The 22,698-nt window shown below is 42.4% G+C and overlaps 1 protein-coding gene across 1 annotated transcript in view; it reads right to left on the bottom strand.

Moving 5' to 3' along the window:
• The window catches only part of LOC117511945 (myosin-7B-like), a 239,631-nt gene that overhangs the window by 116,192 nt on the left and 100,741 nt on the right, over window positions 1–22,698 (bottom strand). Inside the window, exons 16-17 of the mRNA XM_034171880.1 lie at window positions 17,075–17,151; window positions 13,247–13,334 (exon numbers count right to left, since the gene is read on the bottom strand). Coding sequence (XP_034027771.1) covers window positions 13,247–13,334; window positions 17,075–17,151 — 165 coding nt within the window. The remainder of the gene's footprint in view (window positions 1–13,246; window positions 13,335–17,074; window positions 17,152–22,698) is intronic.

Here is a 22,698-nt window from a genome sequence, read left to right as displayed (position 1 = left end):
AAATTAATATCCTCTATTTTTTGCTTTCAGGAGGACTTTTTAAGAAGAATTTTTTTTTTTTTTTTACAACCTCTTAATTTTTTTTACAACCTCTTAATTTTGCTCTTAATTTTGAAGGATTTTTTAAAATGACCTGTTAATTTTTCTCTCAGGTGGACTTTTTTATGAAGCAGTTTTTAAATCACTTCATTTTCTGTCTAAAGGACTTTTTAAAATAACCTCTTAATTTTGCTGTCTGAAGGACCTTTCAAATAACGTCTTAATTTTCCTCGCTGATGGACTTTTTTTTTTATTAATAACCTCTTAATTTTCCTCTCAAAAGGACTTTTTTTGGAATAACCTCTCAATTTTGCTGTTTGAGGGACTTTATAAAGTTTTAATAACCTCTTAATTTTGCTCTCAGAAGGACTTTTGTAAGAAGGACTTCTTAAAATTACCTCTTTTGTTGTTGGACTTTTTTTAAAATAACCTCTTAATGTTGCTCTCTGAAGGTCTGTTTGTCCAAGGACATTTGAAATAACCTCTTAATTTTGCTCTTTGAGGGACATTTTTAAGGATGTTTTAAATAACCTATTAATTTTGCTGTCTGAAGGGCTTTTAAATAACCTCTTCATGTTGTTCTCTGAAGGTCTTTTTGTCCAAGGACGTTCAAAATAATCTCTTAATTTTGCTCTTTGAGGGACATTTTAAATGATTTTTTAATAACCTCTTTTTTTGCTCTCTGAAGCACTTTTTAAAGGACTTTTTAAATATAACCTCTTAATTTTGGTTTCAGAATGTTTTTTTAATAATGACTTTTAAATAACCTCTTAATTTTGCTCTCTGAAAGACTATTAAAAATAACCTCATAATTTTTCTCTCTGGAGGACTGTTTTAAAGAATGACTTTTTAAATTACCTCTTAATTTTGCTCTTTGAATGACTTTTTTTTAAAATAACCTCTTAATATTGCTGTCTTGAGGGCTTTTTAAAAGGTCTTTTTAAAATATAACCTCTTAATTTTGCTATTTGAAGGACTTTTTAAAAGGACTTTTTAAAATGACCTGTTAATTTTTCTCTGATAGACTTTTTTATGAAGGAGTTTTAAAATAATCTCTTTAGTTTGCTATCTGAAGGACTTTTTAAAATAACCTCTTAATTTTCCTCTAAAAAGGACTTTTTGGAATAACCGCTCAATTTTGCTGTTTGAGGGACTTTTTTTTTAAGGACTTTTTAATAACCTCTTAATTATGCTCTCAGGACTTTTGTAAGAAGGACTTCTTAAAATAACCTCTTTGTTGTTGGACTTTTTAAAATAACCTCTTAATGTTGCTCTCTGAAGGTCTGTTTGTCCAAGGACATTTTAAATAACCTCTTAATTTTTCTGTTTGAGGGACATTTTTAAGGATTTTTAATAACCTCTTAATTTTGCTGTCTGAAGTGTTGTGTGGGCTGCCAGAAGAGGAGGTACTGCTGGCCCACCACCAGAAGGCGCCCTGCCTGAAGTGCGGGCTTCAGGCACGAGAGGGCGCTGCCGCCTCAGGAACAAGCCGTGGTGACAGCTGTCACCCATCATCCGTGACAGCTGTCACTAATCAACACATCTGGTATAAAAGCAGGAAGACACCTCCACCAAACTGCCGAGATATCATCTTCATCTGGAGGTAATACTCTCAGCCCCTTTTGTGAGATCGATAAATCTATTATTGTGAGTGTTTGCAGGAGAACCGGTCGTTTTTGAGGAGGCTGTGCAAGACGGCGCTCCTTTTCAGCTGAGACCGCTGCAACGCGCTGAGTGAGAGGTGGAGGTGGCATTCCCACCATTGTTACTGGGTGTTCACACACCCACCCTTTGACTGTCTTTTGCTTTCTGCCAGCAGTACCAGATCCGACACGCCGGGAAGGTGGCCACCTGGGGACTCCGGGACTTGGCAGCTCCAGTATTCCTCGGGTTCAGGTGGCGGTGGAAATCGTGTGGTTCCAGTTCCTTTCCAGACGGGCGTCTCATATCGTCGAGCCTGCCCACACGACACCTTTTATTAATTGACTGTTGCACATTCTGATTCTGCTGTGTTTGGTTGTGACATTCACACCAGTAAAGTGTTATAATTTGACTCCTTCCATTGTCCGTTCATTTACGCCCCCTGTTGTGGGTCCGTGTCACTACACTTTCCCAACAGGATATCTCGGCCAGCGTCATGGACTCCGAGGGGCGTCACCAGGTTGTTGAACAACCAATGGGAGAGCAGGGAGCGCAGGCATCTGCAGGAGGCGTGATTGGTGAGCTACAGCATATTCTCACCGCCTTTACGGCTCGAATGGATCAAATAGCCGAGCAAAACATCCTCCTGAACCGCAGGGTGGAGGCTCTCTCCGCGCAAGTGGCGGCGAGCGCTCAGGGCGCTGCTGCAGCTCCTCCTCCTGTCGATCCTGTGCTAGATATTAATGTTCCAGTGGTGGTCCAACAACCCCTCCCACCATCCCCTGAAGCATACATAAGCCCTCCTGAGCCGTACGGAGGTTGTGTGGAGACGTGCGCGGACTTTCTTATGCAGTGTTCGCTTGTCTTCGCACAACGTCCCGTCATGTACGCGTCAGACGCAAGCAAAATAGCTTATGTGATCACTCTGCTTCGGGGATAGGTACGCGCTTGGGCTACAGAGCTTTGGGAGCAAAATTCACGGCTCCTTCACACGTACACTGGGTTTGTGAGGGAGTTCAGAACTGTGTTTGATCACCCTAACAGGGGAGAGACCGCTTCAACTGTGCTGCTGTTGATGAGACAGGGAAGCCGGAGCGCAGCCGCTTATGCAGTCGACTTCCGCATTGCGGCTGCGAGGTCCGGCTGGAATAACGCTGCGCTCCGCGCCGCCTTTGTAAACGGACTGTCGTCAGTCCTAAAGGAGCACCTAGTGGCCAAGGATGAACCGCGGGAATTAGATGGGCTTATTGATCTCGTTATACGGTTAGACAATCGGTTGGAGGAACGCCGTCAGGAACGAGACGAAGGACGTGGCCGGGCGCGCGCCGTCCCTCTTCCTTCCGGGTCCGAGAAGGGTCCGCCCTTCCCACGCTCCCTGGCCTCTACGTCCCGTGGGGCGACAGCTCCCCCTGCTGACGAAGCTATGGACACGAGCAGGGCCACATTTAGACCACCTAATAGACAGAGGAGGTTTCCACGCGGGGCGTGTTTTGTTTGTGGCTCAATGGAGCATCAGTTGAGCGATTGCCCCGAACGGTTAAACACCAACGCCAGCCCCTAGAGACTGGGCTTAGGGTGGGCCAAAAACTTCACGTGGGACACACACATATTGCCGCACGACTCCCAGTTACTATCCTTAGTGGGGATTTAACCCTTCAGGCCCCAGCACTGGTAGACACAGGGTCAGAAGGGAATCTGTTAGACAGCAGATGGGCCAGGGAGGTAGGGCTCCCTCTGGTGGCGCTACCTACACCATTGCAGGTGCGAGCACTAGATGGCACCCTACTCCCTTTACTCACACACAAGACACCACCAGTAACTCTGGTAGTGTCAGGGAATCATAGGGAGGAGATTGAGTTTTTTGTGACTCCTTCTACCTCCCGTGTGATTCTGGGGTTCCCCTGGATGTTGAAACACATTCCCCGGATTGATTGGCTGTCCGGGGTGGTGGTACAGTGGAGCGAAACCTGCCATCGGAGGTGTTTGGGATCCTCGGTTCCTCCCGGTTCCCAGGCGAAGGAGCAGGTCCAAGTACCCCCCAATCTGTCGGCGGTGCCGGTTGAGTACCACGATCTTGCTGATGTTTTTAGCAAGGATCGGGCACTCACTCTTCCCCCGCACCGTCCATATGATTGTGCCATCGATTTGTTGCCAGGCGTGGAGTTCCTGTCCAGCAGGCTGTACAACCTCTCCCGACCTGAGCGCGAATCGATGGAGACCTACATTCGGGACTCCTTAGCTGCCGGGCTGATCCGTAACTCCACCTCTCCGATGGGAGCGGGTTTCTTTTTCGTGGGAAAAAAAGATGGCAGTCTTCGTCCATGCATTGATTATCGGGGGCTGAACGAGATCACGGTTCGCAACCGATACCCGTTGCCTTTGTTGGATTCAGTGTTCACCCCCCTGCATGGAGCCAAAATCTTCACAAAGTTGGATCTTAGGAACGCATACCACCTAGTTTGGATCCGGAAGGGAGACGAATGGAAGACGGCATTTAACATCCCGTTAGGTCATTTTGAGTACCTGGTCATGCCGTTCTGCCTCACTAACGCCCCCGCGACGTTCCAAGCTTTGGTTAATGACGTCTTGCGGGACTTCCTGCACCGATTTGTCTTCATATATCTGGATGATATACTCATCTTTTCTCCGGACCCTGAGACCCATGTGCGGCATGTACGTCAGGTCCTGCAGCGGTTGTTGGAGAACTGTTTGTTTGTGAAGGGTGAGAAGTGTGAGTTTCACCGCACTTCTTTGTCCTTCCTGGGGTTTATCATCTCCTCCAACTCCGTCGCCCCGGATCCGGCCAAGGTCGCAGCAGTGAGAGACTGGCCCCAACCGACAAGCCATAGGAAGCTGCAACAGTTCCTCGGCTTCGCAAATTTCTACAGGAGGTTCATTAAGGGGTATAGTCAGGTTGTTAGCCCCCTGACGGCCCTGACCTCACCAAAAGTTCCCTTCACCTGGTCGGATCGGTGCGAAGCCACGTTTAGGGAGTTGAAACGCCGGTTCTCGACTGCACCGGTCTTGGTGCAGCCCGATCCTGGTCGCCAGTTCGTGGTTGAAGTGGACGCCTCTGACTCGGGGATAGGAGCCGTGCTATCCCAGAGCGGAGAAACCGATAAGGTTCTTCACCCGTGTGCCTATTTTTCCCGCAGGTTGACCCCAGCAGAGCGGAACTATGACGTGGGCAATCGAGAGCTCCTTGCGGTGAAAGAGGCCCTTGAGGAGTGGAGACACCTGCTGGAGGGAGCGTCAGTGCCTTTCACGGTTTTCACTGACCAAGCGACTGAACCCCAGGCAAGCCCGCTGGTCACTGTTTTTCGGCCGTTTTGACTTCCGGATCACCTATCGCCCCGGGACCAAAAACCAAAGATCGGATGCCCTGTCCCGGGTGCATGAACAGGAAGTCAAGACCGAGCTGTCGGATCCACCAGAACCCATTCTCCCGGAGTCCACTATCATGGCTGCTCTGACCTGGGACGTGGAGAAGACCGTCCGGGAGGCCCTGGCACGGAGCCCGGATCCCGGAACAGGACCGATGAACAGACTATACGTCCCACCAGAGGCCAGGGCTGCCGTCCTGGACTTCTGTCACAGGTCCAAACTCTCCTGCCACCCAGGGGTGCGTAGGACCGTGGCAGTGGTCCGGCAGCGCTTCTGGTGGGCAGCCCTGGAGACTGATGTCCGGGCTTACATCCAGGCCTGCACCACCTGCGCCAGGGGCAAGGCTGACCACCAGAAGGCACAGGGACTTCTACAGCCACTTCCTGTGCCTCACCGCCCCTGGTCCCACATCGGTCTGGATTTTGTCACGGGCCTCCCGCCGTCCCGGGGGCACACCACCATCCTCACGATAGTGGACCGTTTCTCCAAGGCAGCCCACTTCGTGGCCCTCCCGAAGCTCCCGTCGGCCCAGGAGATGGCGGATCTCCTCGTCCACCATGTTGTCCGGCTGCATGGGATACCAACAGACATTGTTTCGGATCGCGGTCCCCAGTTCTCCTCGCAGGTGTGGAGAAGTTTCTGCCGGGAACTGGGGGCCACTGTAAGCCTCTCGTCTGGGTATCACCCGCAGACTAACAGACAGGTCGAACGGGCCAACCAGGAGTTGGAGCAGGCCCTCAGGTGCACGACCTCCGCACACCCGACGGCTTGGAGTGAACATCTGGCCTGGATCGAGTACGCTCATAACAGCCAGGAGTCCTCTGCCACCGGCCTCTCCCCACTCGAGGTGTGTCTGGGGTACCAGCCCCCTTTGTTTCCTGTGGTGGAGGGAGAGGTCGGTGTGCCCTCGGTCCAGGCCCACCTGCGGAGATGCCGTCGGGTGTGGCGCACCGCCCGTTCGGCCTTGTTGAGGGCCCGGACGAGGGCTAAAGCCCATGCAGACCGTCGACGGTCCCCGGCCCCTACTTACCAACCCGGGCAGGAGGTGTGGCTTTCCACCAAGGACATTCCTCTCCAGGTCAAGTCCCCCAAATTGAAGGACCGCTTCATTGGACCCTTCCCCATCCTCAAGGTCCTCAGTCCTACCGCAGTGAGGCTCCAACTCCCGGCCTCACTGCGGATCCATCCGGTCTTTCATGTCTCCAGGGTAAAACCGCATCACACCTCACCCCTCTGTGCACCCGGTCCGGCGCCGCCTCCTGCCCGTATTATCGACGGGGAGCCGGCTTGGACAGTTCGCCGGCTTTTGGACATCCGTCGAATGGGCCGGGGTTTCCAGTATTTGGTGGACTGGGAGGGGTATGGACCCGAAGAACGCTCCTGGTTGAAGAGGAGCTTCATCCTGGACCCGGCCCTCCTGGCCGATTTCTATCGTCGCCACCCGGACAAGCCTGGTCGGGCGCCAGGAGGCGCCCGTTGAGGGGGGGGTCCTGTTGTGTGGGCTGCCAGAAGAGGAGGTACTGCTGGCCCACCACCAGAAGGCGTCCTGCCTGAAGTGTGGGCTTCAGGCACGAGAGGGCACTGCCGCCTCAGGAACAAGCCGTGGTGACAGCTGTCACCCATCATCCGTGACAGCTGTCACTAATCAACACATCTGGTATAAAAGCAGGAAGACACCTCCACCAAACTGCCGAGATATCATCTTCATCTGGAGGTAATACTCTCAGCCCCTTTTGTGAGATTGATAAATCTATTATTGTGAGTGTTTGCAGGAGAACCGGTCGTTTTTGAGGAGGCTGTGCAAGACGGCGCTCCTTTTCAGCTGAGACCGCTGCAACGCGCTGAGTGAGAGGTGGAGGTGGCATTCCCACCATTGTTACTGGGTGTTCACACACCCACCCTTTGACTGTCTTTTGCTTTCTGCCAGCAGTACCAGATCTGACACGCCGGGAAGGTGGCCACCTGGGGACTCCGGGACTTGGCGGCTCCAGTATTCCTCGGGTTCAGGTGGCGGTGGAAATCGTGTGGTTCCGGTTCGTTTCCAGACGGGCGTCTCCTATCGTCGAGCCTGCCCACACGACACCTTTTATTAATTGACTGTTGCACATTCTGATTCTGCTGTGTTTGGTTGTGACATTCACACCAGTAAAGTGTTATAATTTGACTCCTTCCGTTGTCCGTTCATTTACGCCCCCTGTTGTGGGTCCGTGTCACTACACTTTCCCAACATGAAGGGCTTTTAAAATAACCTCTTCACGTTGTTCTCTGAGGGTCTTTTTGTCCAAGGACGTTCAAAATAACCTCTTAATTTTGCTCTTTAAGGGACATTTTTAATAACCTCTTTTTTTGCTCTCTGAAACACTTCTTAAAGGACTTTTTAAAGATAACCTCTTAATTTTGGTTTCAGAATGTTTTTTAAATAATGACTTAATTTTGCTCTCTGAAAGACTTTTTAAAGAATGACTTTTTAAATGATCTCTTAATTTTGCTCTCTGAAGGACCTTTTATTAATAACTGCTTAATGTTTCTCTATGAAGGACTTTTAAAAAAAACTCTTAATTTTGCTCCTTTTTTTAAATAACCTCTTAATTTTGCTCTCTGAAGGACATTTATTAACATTTGTTTTGCTTTCTGAAGGACTTTTTAAAGTAATCGCTTAATTTTGCTCTCTGGAGGACTGTTTTAAAGAATGACTTTTTAAATGATCTCTTAATTTTGCCCTCTAAAGGACTTTTATTAACTGTTTAATGTTGGTCTATGAAGGACTTTTAAAAAAATCTCTTAATTTTGCTGTCTGAAGGGCTTTTTAAAATAACCTCCTAATTTTACTCTCTGAAGGGCTTTTTTAAATAACCTCTTAATTTTGCTCTCTGAATGACTTTTTAAAGAAACACTTTTAAAAAGAAAACCTCTTAATTTTGCTCTCTGAAGTACTTTTTCTTCAAAGGACTTTTTAACATTAACCTCTTTATTTTGCTATATGAAGGTCCTTTTCTTTAAAGAAGGAATTTTTCATAAAAACCTCTTAATTTTGCTCTCTGAAGGACTTTTTTGAAAAGGACTTTTTAAATAACCTCTTCATTTTGCTCTCTGAAAGACTTTATTGGGAAAGACTTTTTAAAATTAACCTCTTACGTTTGCTCTCTGGAGTACTGTTTTAAAGAATGACTTTTTAAAATGACCTCAATTTTGCTCTCTGGTCTTTATTTATGAGTGGAAAGGCAGTTGGTCCAGATGACATTCCAGTGGAGGCATGGAAATGTCTAGGAGAGATGGCAGTAGAGTTTCTAACCAGATTGTTTAATAAAATCTTGGAAAGTGAGAGCATGCCTGAGGAGTGAAGATGAAGTGTGCTGGTTCCTATTTTCAAGAACAAGGGTGATGTGCAGAGCTGCAGTAACTACAGAGGCATAAAGTAACAGCATAAAGTTATGGGAAAGAGTAGTAGAAGCTAGGCTTAGAAAACAGGTGAAGATCTGTGAGCAGCAATATGGTTTCATGCTGAGAAAGAGCACTACAGATGCAATGTTTGCTCTGAGAATACTGTTGAAGTACAGAGAAGGCCAGAAGGAGTTACATTGTGTGTTTGTGGACTTAGAAAAAGGTTATGACAGGGTGCCAAGAGAAGAGCTGTGGTATTGTATGAGGAAGTCTGGAGTGGCAGAGAAGTCTGTTAGGGTAGTGCAGGACATATACAAGAATAGTGTGACAGCGGTGAGATGTGCAGTCGGAATGACAGACTCATTCAAGGTGGAGGTGGGATTACACAAAGGATCAGCTCTGAGTCCTTTCTTGTTTGCAGTGGTTATGGACAGGTTGACGGATGAGATCAGACAGGAGTCCCCATGGACTATGATGTTTGCAGATGACATTGTGATCTGTAGTGAAAGTAGAGAGCAAGTTGAGTCTAGTCTGGAGAGGTGGAGATATGCTTTGGAGAGAAGGGGAATGAAAGTCAGTAGAAGCAAGACTGAGTACATGTGTGTGAATGGGAGGGAGCCCAGTGGAATAGTGTAGTTACAAGGAGTAGAAGTGGTGAAAGTAGATGAGTTTAAATATCTGGGGTCAGCTGTTCAAAGTAATGGAGAGTGTGGTAAAGAGGTGAAGAAGAGAGGGCAGGCAGGGTGGAGTGGGTGGAGAAAGGTGGCAGGAGTGATTTGCGACCGAAGAATATCAGCCAGAGTGAAGGGGAAAGTTTACAAGACAGTAGTGAGACCAGCTATGTTGTACGGCTTAGAGACGGTGGCACTAACAAAAAGACAGGAGGCAGAGCTGGAGGTGGCAGAGCTGAAGATGTTGAGATTCTCTTTGGGAGTAACAAGATTAGGAATGAACATATCAGAGGGACAGCTCAGGTGGGACGGTTTGGAGACAGTCAGAGAGGCGCGATTGAGATGGTTTGGATATGTGCAGAGGAGGGACCCAGGGTATATAGGGAGAAGGATGCTGAGGATGGAGCCACCAGGCAGGAGGAGAAGAGGGAAGGCCAAAGAGGAGGTTTATGGATGTGCTGAGGGAGGACATGCAGGTGGTTGGTGTGACAGAGGAAGATACAGAGGACATGGTGAGATGGAAACGATTGATCTGCTGTGGCGACCCCTAACGGGAACAGCCGAAAGACAAAGAAGGTCTTTTTTATCAGTAACAGCTTAATGTTGCTCTAATAAGGACTTTTTAAAAAATAACCTCTTAATTTTGCTCTCTGAAGGACTTTTTAAATAGCCTCTTAATTTTTCTCTGAAGGACTTAAAAAAAACTCTTATTTTTGCTGTCTGAAGTACTTTTTAATAACCTCTTGATTTTGCACTCTGAAAGTCTTTTTGTTAAAGGATGTTTTAAAATAACCTCTTAATTTTGCTCTTTGAGGGACTTTTTAAAACAACTTTTTAAATAACCATAATTGTGCTCTCAGAGGGACTTTTTAAAGGACTTTTAAAATAACATTATTTTCCTTTCTGAAGGACTGTTTAAAAGGAATTTTTAAATAGTTTTTTTTCTCTCAGGACTTTTTAAAGAAGGACTTTTTAAATAACCTCTTCATTCTTCTTGATTTTCCTCCTGATGGTCTTTTTGTTAAAGGATGTTTTAAAATAACCTCTTTATTGTGCTCTTTGAGGGACTTTAAATGACTTTTTAAATAACCTTTTAATTTTGCCTCCTGAAGGACTTTTAAAATAACCTCTTGTTCTCTCTGAAGGATGTTTTTAAAGGACTTTTTAAAATTATTTTTCTTTCAGAAGGACTTTTTAAAGAAGGACTTTTTAAATAATCTCTTAATTTTGCTCTCTGAAGGTGTTTTTGTTGAAGGATGTAATAAATATCCTCTTAATTTTGCTCTCTGAGGGACTTTTTTAAATTAATAACCTCTTAATTTTACTGTTAAGGAATGTTTTGACTTTTTAAAATGACCTTTTAATTTTGCTCTCTGAAGGATGTTTCATTAACCTCTTAATTTTGCTATCTGAAGGACCTTTTAAAATTACCTCTTAATTTTGCTCTCTGAAGGATGGTTTTTTTAACCTCTTAATTTTGCTATCTGAAGGACCTTTGAAAATTACCTCTTAATTTTGCTCTCTGAAGGATATTTTTTAACCTCTTAATTTTGCTATCTGAAGGACTTTTTTTAAATAACCTGTTAATTTTGCTCTCTGAAGAACCTTTTTAAAAATAACTTTTTAAAATAACCTATTAATTTTGCTCTCTAAAGGACATATTTGTAAAAGACAGTATTTTTAAATTAACCTCTTCATTTTGGTCTCTGGACTTTTTAAAATAACCTCTTAATCTTGCTCTCTGAAGGACTTTTTAAAATAACCTCCCAATTTTGCTATCTGGCAATTTTTTTAAAGGATTTTTTAAATAACCTGTTAATTTTTCTCTCAGACAAGATGGACTTTTTAATAAACTCTTCATTTTGCTCTCTGAAAGATTTTTTTTTTAAAGAAAGGCTTTAAAAAAATAACCTCTTTACTGTCTGGAGGACTGTTTTAAGGAATGATTTTTTAAATTTTTAAATTTTAAATTTTTTAAATGACCTCTTAATTTTGCTTTCCGAAAGAAGGAAGTTTTATTAATAAGCTTTTAATTTTGCTCTCTGATGGACCTTTTAAAAGGACTTTTTAAATGTTTTTTTTTTCCCTCAGGACTTATTTTAATAACCTCTTAATTTTGCTCTCTAAAGGAATGTTTAAAATAGCCTCAATTATGCATTCTGAATGACTTTTTTAAAAATGATTTTTTAAAATAACCTCCCAATTTTGCTATCTGAATGACCTTTTTTAACATAACTGCTCAATTTTGCTCTCTGAATGACTTTTTTGAAAAGGACTATTTAAATTAACCTTAATTTTGCTTTCTCAAGGACTTTTAAAAATAACCTCTTAATTTTTTGCTCTGAAGGTCTTTTTGTCGGAATATGTTTAAAATAACCACTTTATTTTGCTCTTTGAGGGACTTTTTTTTTAAGGACCTTTTTAAATAACCTCTTAATTTTGCTTTCTGAAAATGTTTTTGTTAAAGGGCATTTTAAACAACCTCTTATTTTTGCTCACAGAGGGGACTTTTTTTTAAAGGATTTTTAAATAACCTGTTCATTTTTCTCTCAGACTTTTAAAAGATGGACTTTTTAATAAACTCTTCATTTTGCTCTCTGAAAGACTTTTTTAAGAAAGGCTTTTAAAAAAAATCACCTCTTTACTGTCTGGAGGACTGTTTTAAGGAATGACTTTTTAAAATGACCTCTTAATTTTGCTTTCCATGTCTATCTCGGCTTTCAATGCTTACTAGTCCAGTAAGTATCAGTGAAATTGTGGAGAGCTGGACATGTCCAAACTTGTCCTCTGACACGCCGAAATGGAGGTGTTCCTTTGTCTTGCTTCCAAAGCGAATCGGTCGTGACGCGCGAAGCCTCCGCGCGGCTTTCCATGACAAAATCTCTTGTTAAAAGTGAAATCTGCCGGAAAATGGCTGATGTCCAGCTCTTGTAATAACCAGAGAAAGAGCACACGACGGTCTCGTATCCACAGAGCCATCAGCTCAGAAATGGTCCGGTGGCTTGTGCTGTGTCATCGCAACTCGGAGCGCAGCGCGCTGAGCATCCTTAAAGGGGCCCTTAAAGCTGTACTACCAGACCTTATTCTCTGTGAAGCCCGTAAAATTTTCACCGAAAGCCAGATACATTTTTCGAATAGTTTCCAGGTGCCAGTCTCTAACAGCTTCTGAAAAAATTCTGATGGAAAAAAAACCCCAAATCATTCCGCCATTTCCAGGCAATGAAAATCCGACGGAGGGGCGGGACCACTCCTTCCACAAGGTGTGCTCACAGGCGAATGACATCACCGACAGGCGTGGAAAAACTCACGCATGCGCACGAGGGTTCAAGCTTGTCTGACGTGAAAACATATGAATCAAATCCATATAATTAAATAAATAAAAAGGTACGATACTTTATGGACAGACCTCATATATACGTGTGTCAAAATTTATCGTGTAATATATCAGGTGAAGCATTTTCCACAACTTTGCACGATTTCATGTTCTAAATTCACATTTCATTGCAATAATTCATCAAGACTTGTCTAAAATGTCATCATACATATAGAAATGTCAATTTGTGAGAGATATTGTGTTGCTAAAGTGAATGTTGATCAATTTATACTTATATAGATTCATGGCTTGTGACAAAAAACTGAAAGAACTGAAAGAACAACATTGCGCAGCCGCTTGCACTGTGTTCATGCGTGCACAAAACTGTCGCAGCGGCATCGTGCACACGATGTTTTTGTGGTTTGCTCATATTAGCTGTTCTGCTGTGATTGGCCTTAAAAACATTAGCATTTGAAACTGAAATATCACTCAGCTTTATTCGGATTGATGTCATTCTGTGATGGAACGAGGTCTGAGAAAAAATAATAAATCTTAGCTCACACTTTGGAGCTCGAGTTGTAGCAGACGCAGAAAAATGCTACATTTTCCCGAAGTGACCCGTTTTACTAAGGCTTTTACTGTTTTCTTGTGTAGCTGTTAGAATGGCCGAAGCAGTCTGGTCTGCTTTACGTTTGTCCACACTTTCAGATTTGTCTGTACATATAGCAGTCTGATCACACACACACACACACACACACACACACACACACACACACACACACAGGGTGAGAGACATTTGTGAATGGTGTGTAGGAACCTGGGTTCTTGGTCTCATTGGGGATGATGCAGCGCATAAAGTGTGGCTGAGTGCTGCGCAGGTTCGCCATCAATTTGTTCAGATTCTCCTGTGGATGTACACAGATCATATACCAGATCAATAACGCAAACAGATCAAAGATCACAATAACACAAATGGACCAAAGAGCACAATAACACAAACTGACCAAAGACCATGATAAGATGTAAGACATGGTCATAAACTTTGAGCCTTGACAACTAGCTATTATCTCTAGGTCTAAATGAAGGAAAAGACCTTTGCTTAAAATAAAAAAAATGCATCAGTGTTCTTTTATTCATATATAGAAACTTCTAATGTTGTTTGTATTGATTAATCAAACAAAATGCTTTGCATATAATCACTTCATTTAAATGACAGGTGTTCCTTGTAACTGATGTGTGTTTAAATGTGATTTTTCTGCATTATCAATATGTTGATGGTGAAATATTCCGTTTTAACCAAATGGAGTATTTAACTGACTATTAATAATGTGTATCCATTCGAGGGTCTTTAAACAAATAGTATGCCAAAATAGTTCATGTGTTTAAATAGTTGAATTGTTTCTTTGTCTGCCTTTCTCTAACACATGTTTTCTGTGAAATTACACACCCTAAATGGGTGGAGTTTAATGATGTAAGAGTTTCTGCTCTCTTAGCTCTCTCAACTCTCTACGCCCTCTTCCTCTCTTCCTTTCTTTAAATGCTTAATTTTATTTTTGGGTCAACAAGGCCCCATACTAGCCAAGCTAAGCTACCATGTGGCTCATTCTTTCATAACCTCTTAACAGCCTGATGTTTTTAAGGTTCATCAAGTCTTTCAAATTTTTAAGAGAACTTCCGATCTGAACTTTTCAAAATAATAGCGAATTTACAGAAAAGCGACTTTCCTTTTCTGTAATTTACAACACTGCTCTTAAAGTTTTAACTTTTTCTAAATTCACCAAGACTTAATCTGGGTCCAACAAACTTTTTAGAAGCTACCAGAACCCATTTTCAACAAACGCCTTCCACTTCTGGGGTCAAGCAAGCTGACGACGGATCCGACGAGCATCAGCCATCCGGTCCGTAAAACCAGCCGACCCTGAAGCCTCTGGATCGCAGGGGGAGACCACTGGTTTAACCCCTGACCCAAGTGAGTTCACTCTGCAACCAGCCTAACACATCAAGGGACGGACTATTCATCCGAACCATCTCTTCAACAGATCAGCTAAGTGACCCAGTTAAAGGTTCCAGTGAAAGGGTTTTGTTGTCAGTGGATGCAAAGTGGCTTCTTTTTAAACATATTCATATATTTATTTAATAACTTTCTTAATAATAGTTTGCTTCAAATTTAGTCACTAAATTCAAATCCGATTTATTTACTTAAAGTCTTTATGCTTTATCTTACTACTTTCTTTCATTTCTCATGAGTAAGCAAATTATGTCCATAAATGAACTTATTTAATCACTGTCCACTCAAAATGCCAGTAAACTGTTCATTCTTATTATATTTGTAAATAAAATGTAAATATTTCTGCTGTGGTTCATATTGTGTTCAGAAGGAAACCTTGGTCAGTCGTATCGTAGAATTCAGACTTTCAGACTGGAGACTGATTAATTAAATTGAGACTGATTGATTGATTTCAGACAGCTGAATTAGTAATGTTTAAAATAAAGTACCTATGCTTTACCCTGAGGTAATTAGACATTATTCTAATTAAATAATTATTAAACCCTAAAATTATTTTGGTGACCCATTAATTCAATTTTGGAGTTTAACAATACTTTCGCTACATATTTGTGGTGCTCTTCGGAGGCCAATAACATTGTGAGGCTTAACTACTCATTCACTACATTAAATTGGGGCCTCTGTGTGAGGTGCCATTCATTCCAAATAATTAAATTAATGTAATTCGTTAGTTTATTTTGGTGCCCCGTTGTGAGGCATGTAATTTCGTTACAACAAAGTCAAAATATCAAAATAACACAAACAGACCAACATGAGTACAACTGGGAAATACACGGTTACTAATGATGTGGATAAAGCAAATGAATTGAATGGGGGGTTTTTTCTCTCCAGGTTTGAAAGAGTTAATTTTTTTTGAGGAAAGTGATAGGATAATGAATATTATCACTATGGACCCGAGTGTAGGATTGTTATTAATCCCCAGCAGATCCAGTCTATCTTTAAACATACATATAGTGTGTGGTGCCCCATTTCTCAGATATCAGTGGACCTGCATACAGTACCCACCATCTGGAAAAAAATCAATTATATTGCCAATAGCCAAACAGAACTACCCAACAGAAAATAATGACTTTAGGTCTGTGGATCTGACATCAATCTGCTTCTTGAGAAACTGAAGCAGTTGAATGTGAATCCATTTTTAATCAAATGGTACTTTTCTTTTTTAACCAATCATAGTCAGTGTGTAACAGTCAATAACTTGTGGAGGTGAGAACCATCAACACGGGTGCTCCACAGGGCTGTGTTCGCTCACTACTTCTCCTCACACTGTACACAAACAAATGCTCACATATTCATCCAGGAAATTATGTTTTTAATTTTCGGATGACACAGCCAGCCTTAGACACATGTACACCAGCTTATCACTCAGAAATAGAGAACTTCCTTCAGTGGTGTGACACCAACCACCTCATCTTAAATGTCTCAAAGACTAAGGAGATGGTCTTGGACCCTAGGTCTGTAGGGGACCACAGTCCGGTAGTCAAACACAACACACATAAGCCAGGTTTGCTCTTACAAGTACTTAGGAATTCATTTAAATAATAGTTTTGTTGGAAGGTCCATGTGGATAGTCTGTGTTCTCGAATCCAGCAGAGACTGTACGTTTTACACAGACTCAGAGTTTTTGGTGTGGACCAGAGGATCATGTTTATATTCTACCAAGCTGTCTTGGAGAGCTTGATAAAGTTTGAATACGTGTGATTTGGTAACCTCACTGTGGAATTAAAAACCAAACTCAGTCGTGTGATCCACTCTGCTGTGAAGAGAAGACAGAAGGAGAACCAAGACCTGCAGTCTTTGTATGACCAGGCTGTTCTCAGGCGAGTTCAGATGATCCTGACCGTCTCCTCACATATCCCCTATAAAGAATATGAACTCTTCCCTTTGGGTAGGCGGTATAGAGTTCCGAAATTTAAGATGAACCATTTTAAAAAGTCATTTGTGCCGACGTCTATCAGACTTCTGAATAAGGTGACAGAACTGTGTGATGGCTCCGTGGTTCTTATGGTGAGGGGAAGTGGGAGGGAGGGGGGATTGTCTGTTATATTGTCAGTTTGTTGTCATATTTATATTCATATTTATGCAGGGTGTTTATACTGGATGGGGTTTTTATTGTTTTTATCATCCACTGTATGCAGTATATGAGTCCAAGATGAATTTCCCTTTTTGGGATGATGAAGTATATTGTATTGTATTGTATCATATCACTCTCACGGTCGCCCTCTCTCACGTTCGCCCTCTCTCTCACGGTCATCCTCGCCCTCATGGTTGTCCTCACTCTCACGGTTGTTGTCACTCACGTCATCCTCACTCTCAGTCGTCCTTAATCTCACAGTCATCCTCGTCCTCATGGTTGTCCTCACTCTCACGGTCGTGCTCACCCTCACAATGATCTTCACTCTCACGATCATCCTCACTCTGTCGTGCTTACGCTCACAGTCGTCCTCACTCTCACAGCCAACTTCACACTCATGGTTGTTCTCACTGTCATGTCATCCTCACTCTCAGGGTTGTTGTCATCCTCACTTTCACAGTTGTCCTCACTCTCACTGTAAATGTCACTCTCACAATCGCTCTCACCTTATGTAACTGTGAAACCGTTTGGAATGATGCCGCTTTCTTCTTCCTGTGTCTGGTTTCTCCTTTGAGATCAGCAGCTGAAAGAAGAGGAAGTATTTGGTGTAGCTGAAGACATTTTTGTTTGGATACTTCACTCATGAAAGATCTCAACAGCAAACACACAGAGACAAATGTCCCCATCGCAAGAGCAATGACAGCTTTAAAATTCCTGAAGCAGACATTAGCAGATATTTCTAAAATTCTGAGGCAGTAAACTGGAGCTTGACTATGTTCTGAAAAATGAGTATGAACATTAAATTAAGATTTTGACGGTCCTATCTTAAGAGTGGACACTACATATATCCAGTTAATAATCCTTTATTATTATAAAATGGATGAAAAATTATTATAATGATTTTAGTGATCTGAGTGGGAACAGGGCTGGCTGTGGAGTCTGACAGGAGGAAGAAGGACCTGTGGTGTCGCTCCTTCACTTTTGTGTGGAGCAGCCTGTTGCTGAAGGAGCTTCAGTGCAGTCAGGGTGTCACTCATGGGGTGGGAGGCATTCTCCAGCAGGGCTGACAGCATCCTCCTTTCTTCCTCCTCCTGCACTGAGTCCAGGGGATTTCACAGGACAGAGCTACTGTAGCCTTCCTAATCATGTTGTTAAGTCTCCTCCTTCGGCCTTCACCCTACTGAGGAAGGCGCCGCCATCTTGTCTGCGAACATAGAGCTCTACAGGGAGGGTAACATTAGGACTTTACAGCAGGCCCCAGAGCAGGTGAGTAGAGACCCTGCAAAGCTTATGACAGTTGTGGATGTGGAATCCATTAGCCTAGCAGGAAAATTAGTGCAGACAATCCACTATGGTGCTAGTGCAGTTTATGTGCCAGGGATGGAAATTCATCAAGTTGAGACTGTGGCCTTTTTCCGCAGAAGGCCAAAAAAATCATAGAGGGATATGCTTTGAAAAGTTAATACCCATTACTACATTGGATGGCATTGACATTGAGGATGGCCTGTTGGCTGTTCCAGCAATATCAAATATTTTGTGTCTGCTATCTACAACCAGCGTGGAATGTCTCAAACCTAAAACTACTTCCAGGCATCTTATATATGCTACTCTGGAACCACCCCAAAAACCAAACAGTCCAACTGGCAACCCCACTGAGGTCCTTAGTCTGGGTCTCATTAACATGATATCACTGTCCTCAAAATCTTTGTTGATTAATGATCGAATTATGGCTCATCACTTAGATATGATTAGGTTATGTGAAACCTGGCTTAAACCTACGGCTGTCCTCCCCTTAAATGAGGCCTGCCCACTGGAGTACACTTATTCAGAATAATAGTAGTGCTATGTGACTAAAAAGATTAATCCAGGTTTTGAGTATATTTCTTATTGTTACATGGGAAGCAAGGTACTAGTAGATTCTCACAAATCCAACAAGACCAAGCATTCATGATATGCACACTCTTAAGGGTATGAAATTGGGCTATTAGTAAAAAAAACAATGTAGAAAAGGGGGTGTTCACAATAATAGTAGCATTTGCTGTTGACGCTACAAACTCAAAACTATTATGTTCAAACTGCTTTTTTAGCAATCCTGTGAATCACTAAACTAGTATTTAGTTGTATAACCACAGTTTTTCATGATTTCTTCACATCTGCGAGGCATTAATTTTGTTGGTTTAGAACCAAGATTTTGCTCGTTTACTAGTGTGCTTGGGGTCATTGTCTTGTTGAAACACCCATTTCAAGGGCATGTCCTCTGCAGCATAAGGCAACATGACCTCTTCAAGTATTTTGACATATCCAAACTGATCCATGATACCTGGTATGCGATATATAGGCCCAACACCATAGTAGGAGAAACATGCCCATATCATGATGCTTGCACCACCATGCTTCACTGTCTTCACTGTGAACTGTGGCTTGAATTCAGAGTTTGGGGGTCATCTCACAAACTGCGGCCCTTAGACCCAAAAAGAACAATTTTACTTTTATCAGTCCACAAAATATTCCTCCATTTCTCTTTAGGCCAGTTGATGTGTTCTTTGGCAAATTGTAACCTCTTCTACATGTTTTTTATTTAACAGAGGGACTTTGCGGGGGATTCTTGCAAATAAATTAGCTTCACACAGGCGTCTTCTAACTGTCACAGCACTTACAGGTAACTCCAGATTGTCTTTGATCATCCTGGAGCTGATCAATGGGTGAGCCTTTGCCATTCTGGTTATTTTTCTATCCATTTTGTTGGTTGTTTTCCATTTTCTTCCACGTGTCTCTTTTTTTTTTTTTTTTTTTTTTCTCCATTTTAAAGCATTGGAGATCATTGTAGATGAACAGCCTATAATGTTTTGCACCTGCGTATAAGGTTTCCCCTCTCCAATCAACTTTTTAATCAAACTACGCTGTTCTTCTGAAAAATGTCTTGAACGTCCCATTTTCCTCAGGCTTTCAAAGAGAAAAGCATGTTCAACAGGTGCTGGCTTCATCCTTAAAAAGGGGACACCTGATTCACACCTGTTTGTTCCACAAAATTGACAAACTCACTGACTGAATGCCACACTACTATTATTGTGAACACCCCCTTTTCTACTATTTTTTACTAATAGCCCACTTTCATAGCCTTAAGAGTGTGCATATCATGAATGCTTGTTCTTGTTGGATTTGTGAGAATCTATTGAATCTACTGGTACCTTGTTTCCCATGTAACAATAAGAAATATACTCAAAACCTGGATTAATCTTCTTAGTCACATAGCACTATTATTCTGAACACTACTGTATAGTCACGTCCCTCGGGACGCGAAGCAAGGCGGGGGTGTTGCTCTTATTTATAAATCTAGGTTTAGCTTATTAGCTCTTGGGGGTCACAAATATAACTTGTTTGAGCATCTGATTCTCCATTCTGCGCACAATACTACGTATTGCCAAGGTCAGAAGAATAAAAATCAGCCGTGTTATTTTGTCACTGTATATAAGCCCCCTGGCCCATACTCTGAATTCTTAGATGAATTTGGTGTGTTCATCTTTAACACTTGTCAACTAGATTATTGGTGACTTTAACATTCATATAAATAAGCCTTCTGATCCCCTCTGCAAATCATTTATGGAAATTGTGGATGCATTAGGATTTCAGCAATGCATTCAGGATTTTATGCACATTAGTGGAAATACCCTGGATTTGGTTTTCACACGTGGTATTACTGTCACAAATATTGAGATCATACCTCTTGTATTGGTGGTCTCTGATCACTCATGTATTAGGGTTACAGTTTTGCTGCATGTTTAGTGGAACAGCAATCTTATTTATCACTGCAGCGACGCATCAACTCCTCAGCTAAGACTGAACTCAAAGCTAGACTGCCTGATATCTTAGCTTCACATTTGGAAAATGCCCAGTCGGTAGACACTCTTGTGGACAGTTTAAACTCAGCCCTCAAAACTACACTCAACATGATTGCGCCAACTATATTAAAACCACGCTCCCCCAAAACACAGTCACCTTGGTTTAGTGATTACTTGCGTGACCTCAAGCATAAGGCTAGAGGTCTAGAATGGATGAACTATAAGCATGCACTACTGGCTACAAAGCGGACCTATTACTCTGATTTGATCAACAAAACAAGCATAACTCAAAGTTCTTGTTCGACATGTTGGCAACACTTTTACATGTACACCCACCTGTAGTTCACTCTCCTTTTACAGCACAAGATTTCTTTTATTGCTTCAAGAAGAAAATAGAAGACATTAGGTTAAATATATCCCAGCTTGCCTTAACCCAGCCACTACACTTTGCTATTGAGGTGGGTGCCATCACTGAGGTATTACCTAGATTTACAGAATTTGATACTTTCTCACTCGGCGTGCTGACAAAACACGTAACGTCTACAAAAAGCACAACCTTCTTATTTGATCCCATACCACCAAAACTGTTTAAGGACCTGTGGCCCAATCTTTGGCCGACTGTGCTGGAAATGATGAATCTCTCATTAACCTCTGGATCGGTTCCTAAATGTTTCAAATCTGCAGTGATTAAACCATTACTTAAGAAATCTCATTTTGACCCTAGTGTATTGAAAAACTATAGGCCAATTCAAATCTATCATTTTGCTCTAAAATTCTGGAAAAAGTGGTTTCACGGCAGCCTGTGGACCATCTTAGTGAAAATAATATTTTTGAGGCACTGTAATCTGCTTTTAAAAAATGGGTGATTCTTTAACTACGGGCACTATTGGCCTTGTAAATGTAATTTCCACCACACCATTGCCTTACAATATAAAGCACCTTGGGGCAACTGTTTGTTGTGATTTGGCGCTATATACATGTGCTCTGATGTCACTGTTTATCTCCATAGAAACTACCCAAACAATCTTTCATACAAACTGTTTAGGGATATTACAGTGTTGTGGTGGAAATTACGGCAATAGTGTGGGACAATTACATTTTGTTTAAAAAAATCACAACAGTTGTATGACATTGAATACCCCAATTATGTTTTGATTATTTTACTGATATTTTATTCAGAGATATTTTAAAACATTACAAAAAACATTTCTTTACCATTCATTTTTATCATTGAAGATCAAAAGTCTGGGTGTGGGACAAGCACAAAACGGCAATATTTGCATATAATGATGCTGAAAAAAGGTGAAAAAGTCATCATAGACTACTACAACAAATTTCTTAACACACTTTCATTGTAAAGATAACTATAAAAGTGTGAAATTTCCCCTTTTTTCTGTTTTTCATACAATATGATCAAAGGACATATTAAGTGCCCGTAGTCTAAGAATCACCCAAATATCATTCTTCAGAGACGGCTCTCACTAAAGTGGTGAATGATATTCTGTGAGCGATGGATTCGGACAATCAATCAATCAATCAATCAATTTTTTTTATATAGCGCCAAATCACAACAAACAGTTGCCCCAAGGCGCTTTATATTGTAAGGCAAGGCCATACAATAATTATGTAAAACCCCAACGGTCAAAATGACCCCCTGTGAGCAAGCACTTGGCTACAGTGGGAAGGAAAAACTCCCTTTTAACAGGAAGAAACCTCCAGCAGAACCAGGCTCAGGGAGGGGCAGTCTTCTGCTGGGACTGGTTGGGGCTGAGGGAGAGAACCAGGAAAAAGACATGCTGTGGAGGGGAGCAGAGATCGATCACTAATGATTAAATGCAGAGTGGTGCATACAGAGCAAAAAGAGAAAGAAACAGTGCATCATGGGAACCCCCCAGCAGTCTACGTCTATAGCAGCATAACTAAGGGATGGTTCAGGGTCACCTGATCCAGCCGTAACTATAAGCTTTAGCAAAAAGGAAAGTTTTAAGCCTAATCTTAAAAGTAGAGAGGGTGTCTGTCTCCCTGATCTGAATTGGGAGCTGGTTCCACAGGAGAGGAGCCTGAAAGCTGAAGGCTCTGCCTCCCATTCTACTCTTACAAACCCTAGGAACTACAAGTAAGCCTGCAGTCTGAGAGCGAAGCGCTCTATTGGGGTGATATGGTACTACGAGGTCCCTAAGATAAGATGGGACCTGATTATTCAAAACCTTATAAGTAAGAAGAAGAATTTTAAATTCTATTCTAGAATTAACAGGAAGCCAATGAAGAGAGGCCAATATGGGTGAGATATG

This window comes from Thalassophryne amazonica, chromosome 6, assembly GCF_902500255.1.
Source record: "Thalassophryne amazonica chromosome 6, fThaAma1.1, whole genome shotgun sequence".
NCBI lineage: Eukaryota > Metazoa > Chordata > Actinopteri > Batrachoidiformes > Batrachoididae > Thalassophryne > Thalassophryne amazonica.
Note: the sequence above shows the minus strand (reverse complement) of the source record. Positions and strands in the feature narration are given on the sequence as shown.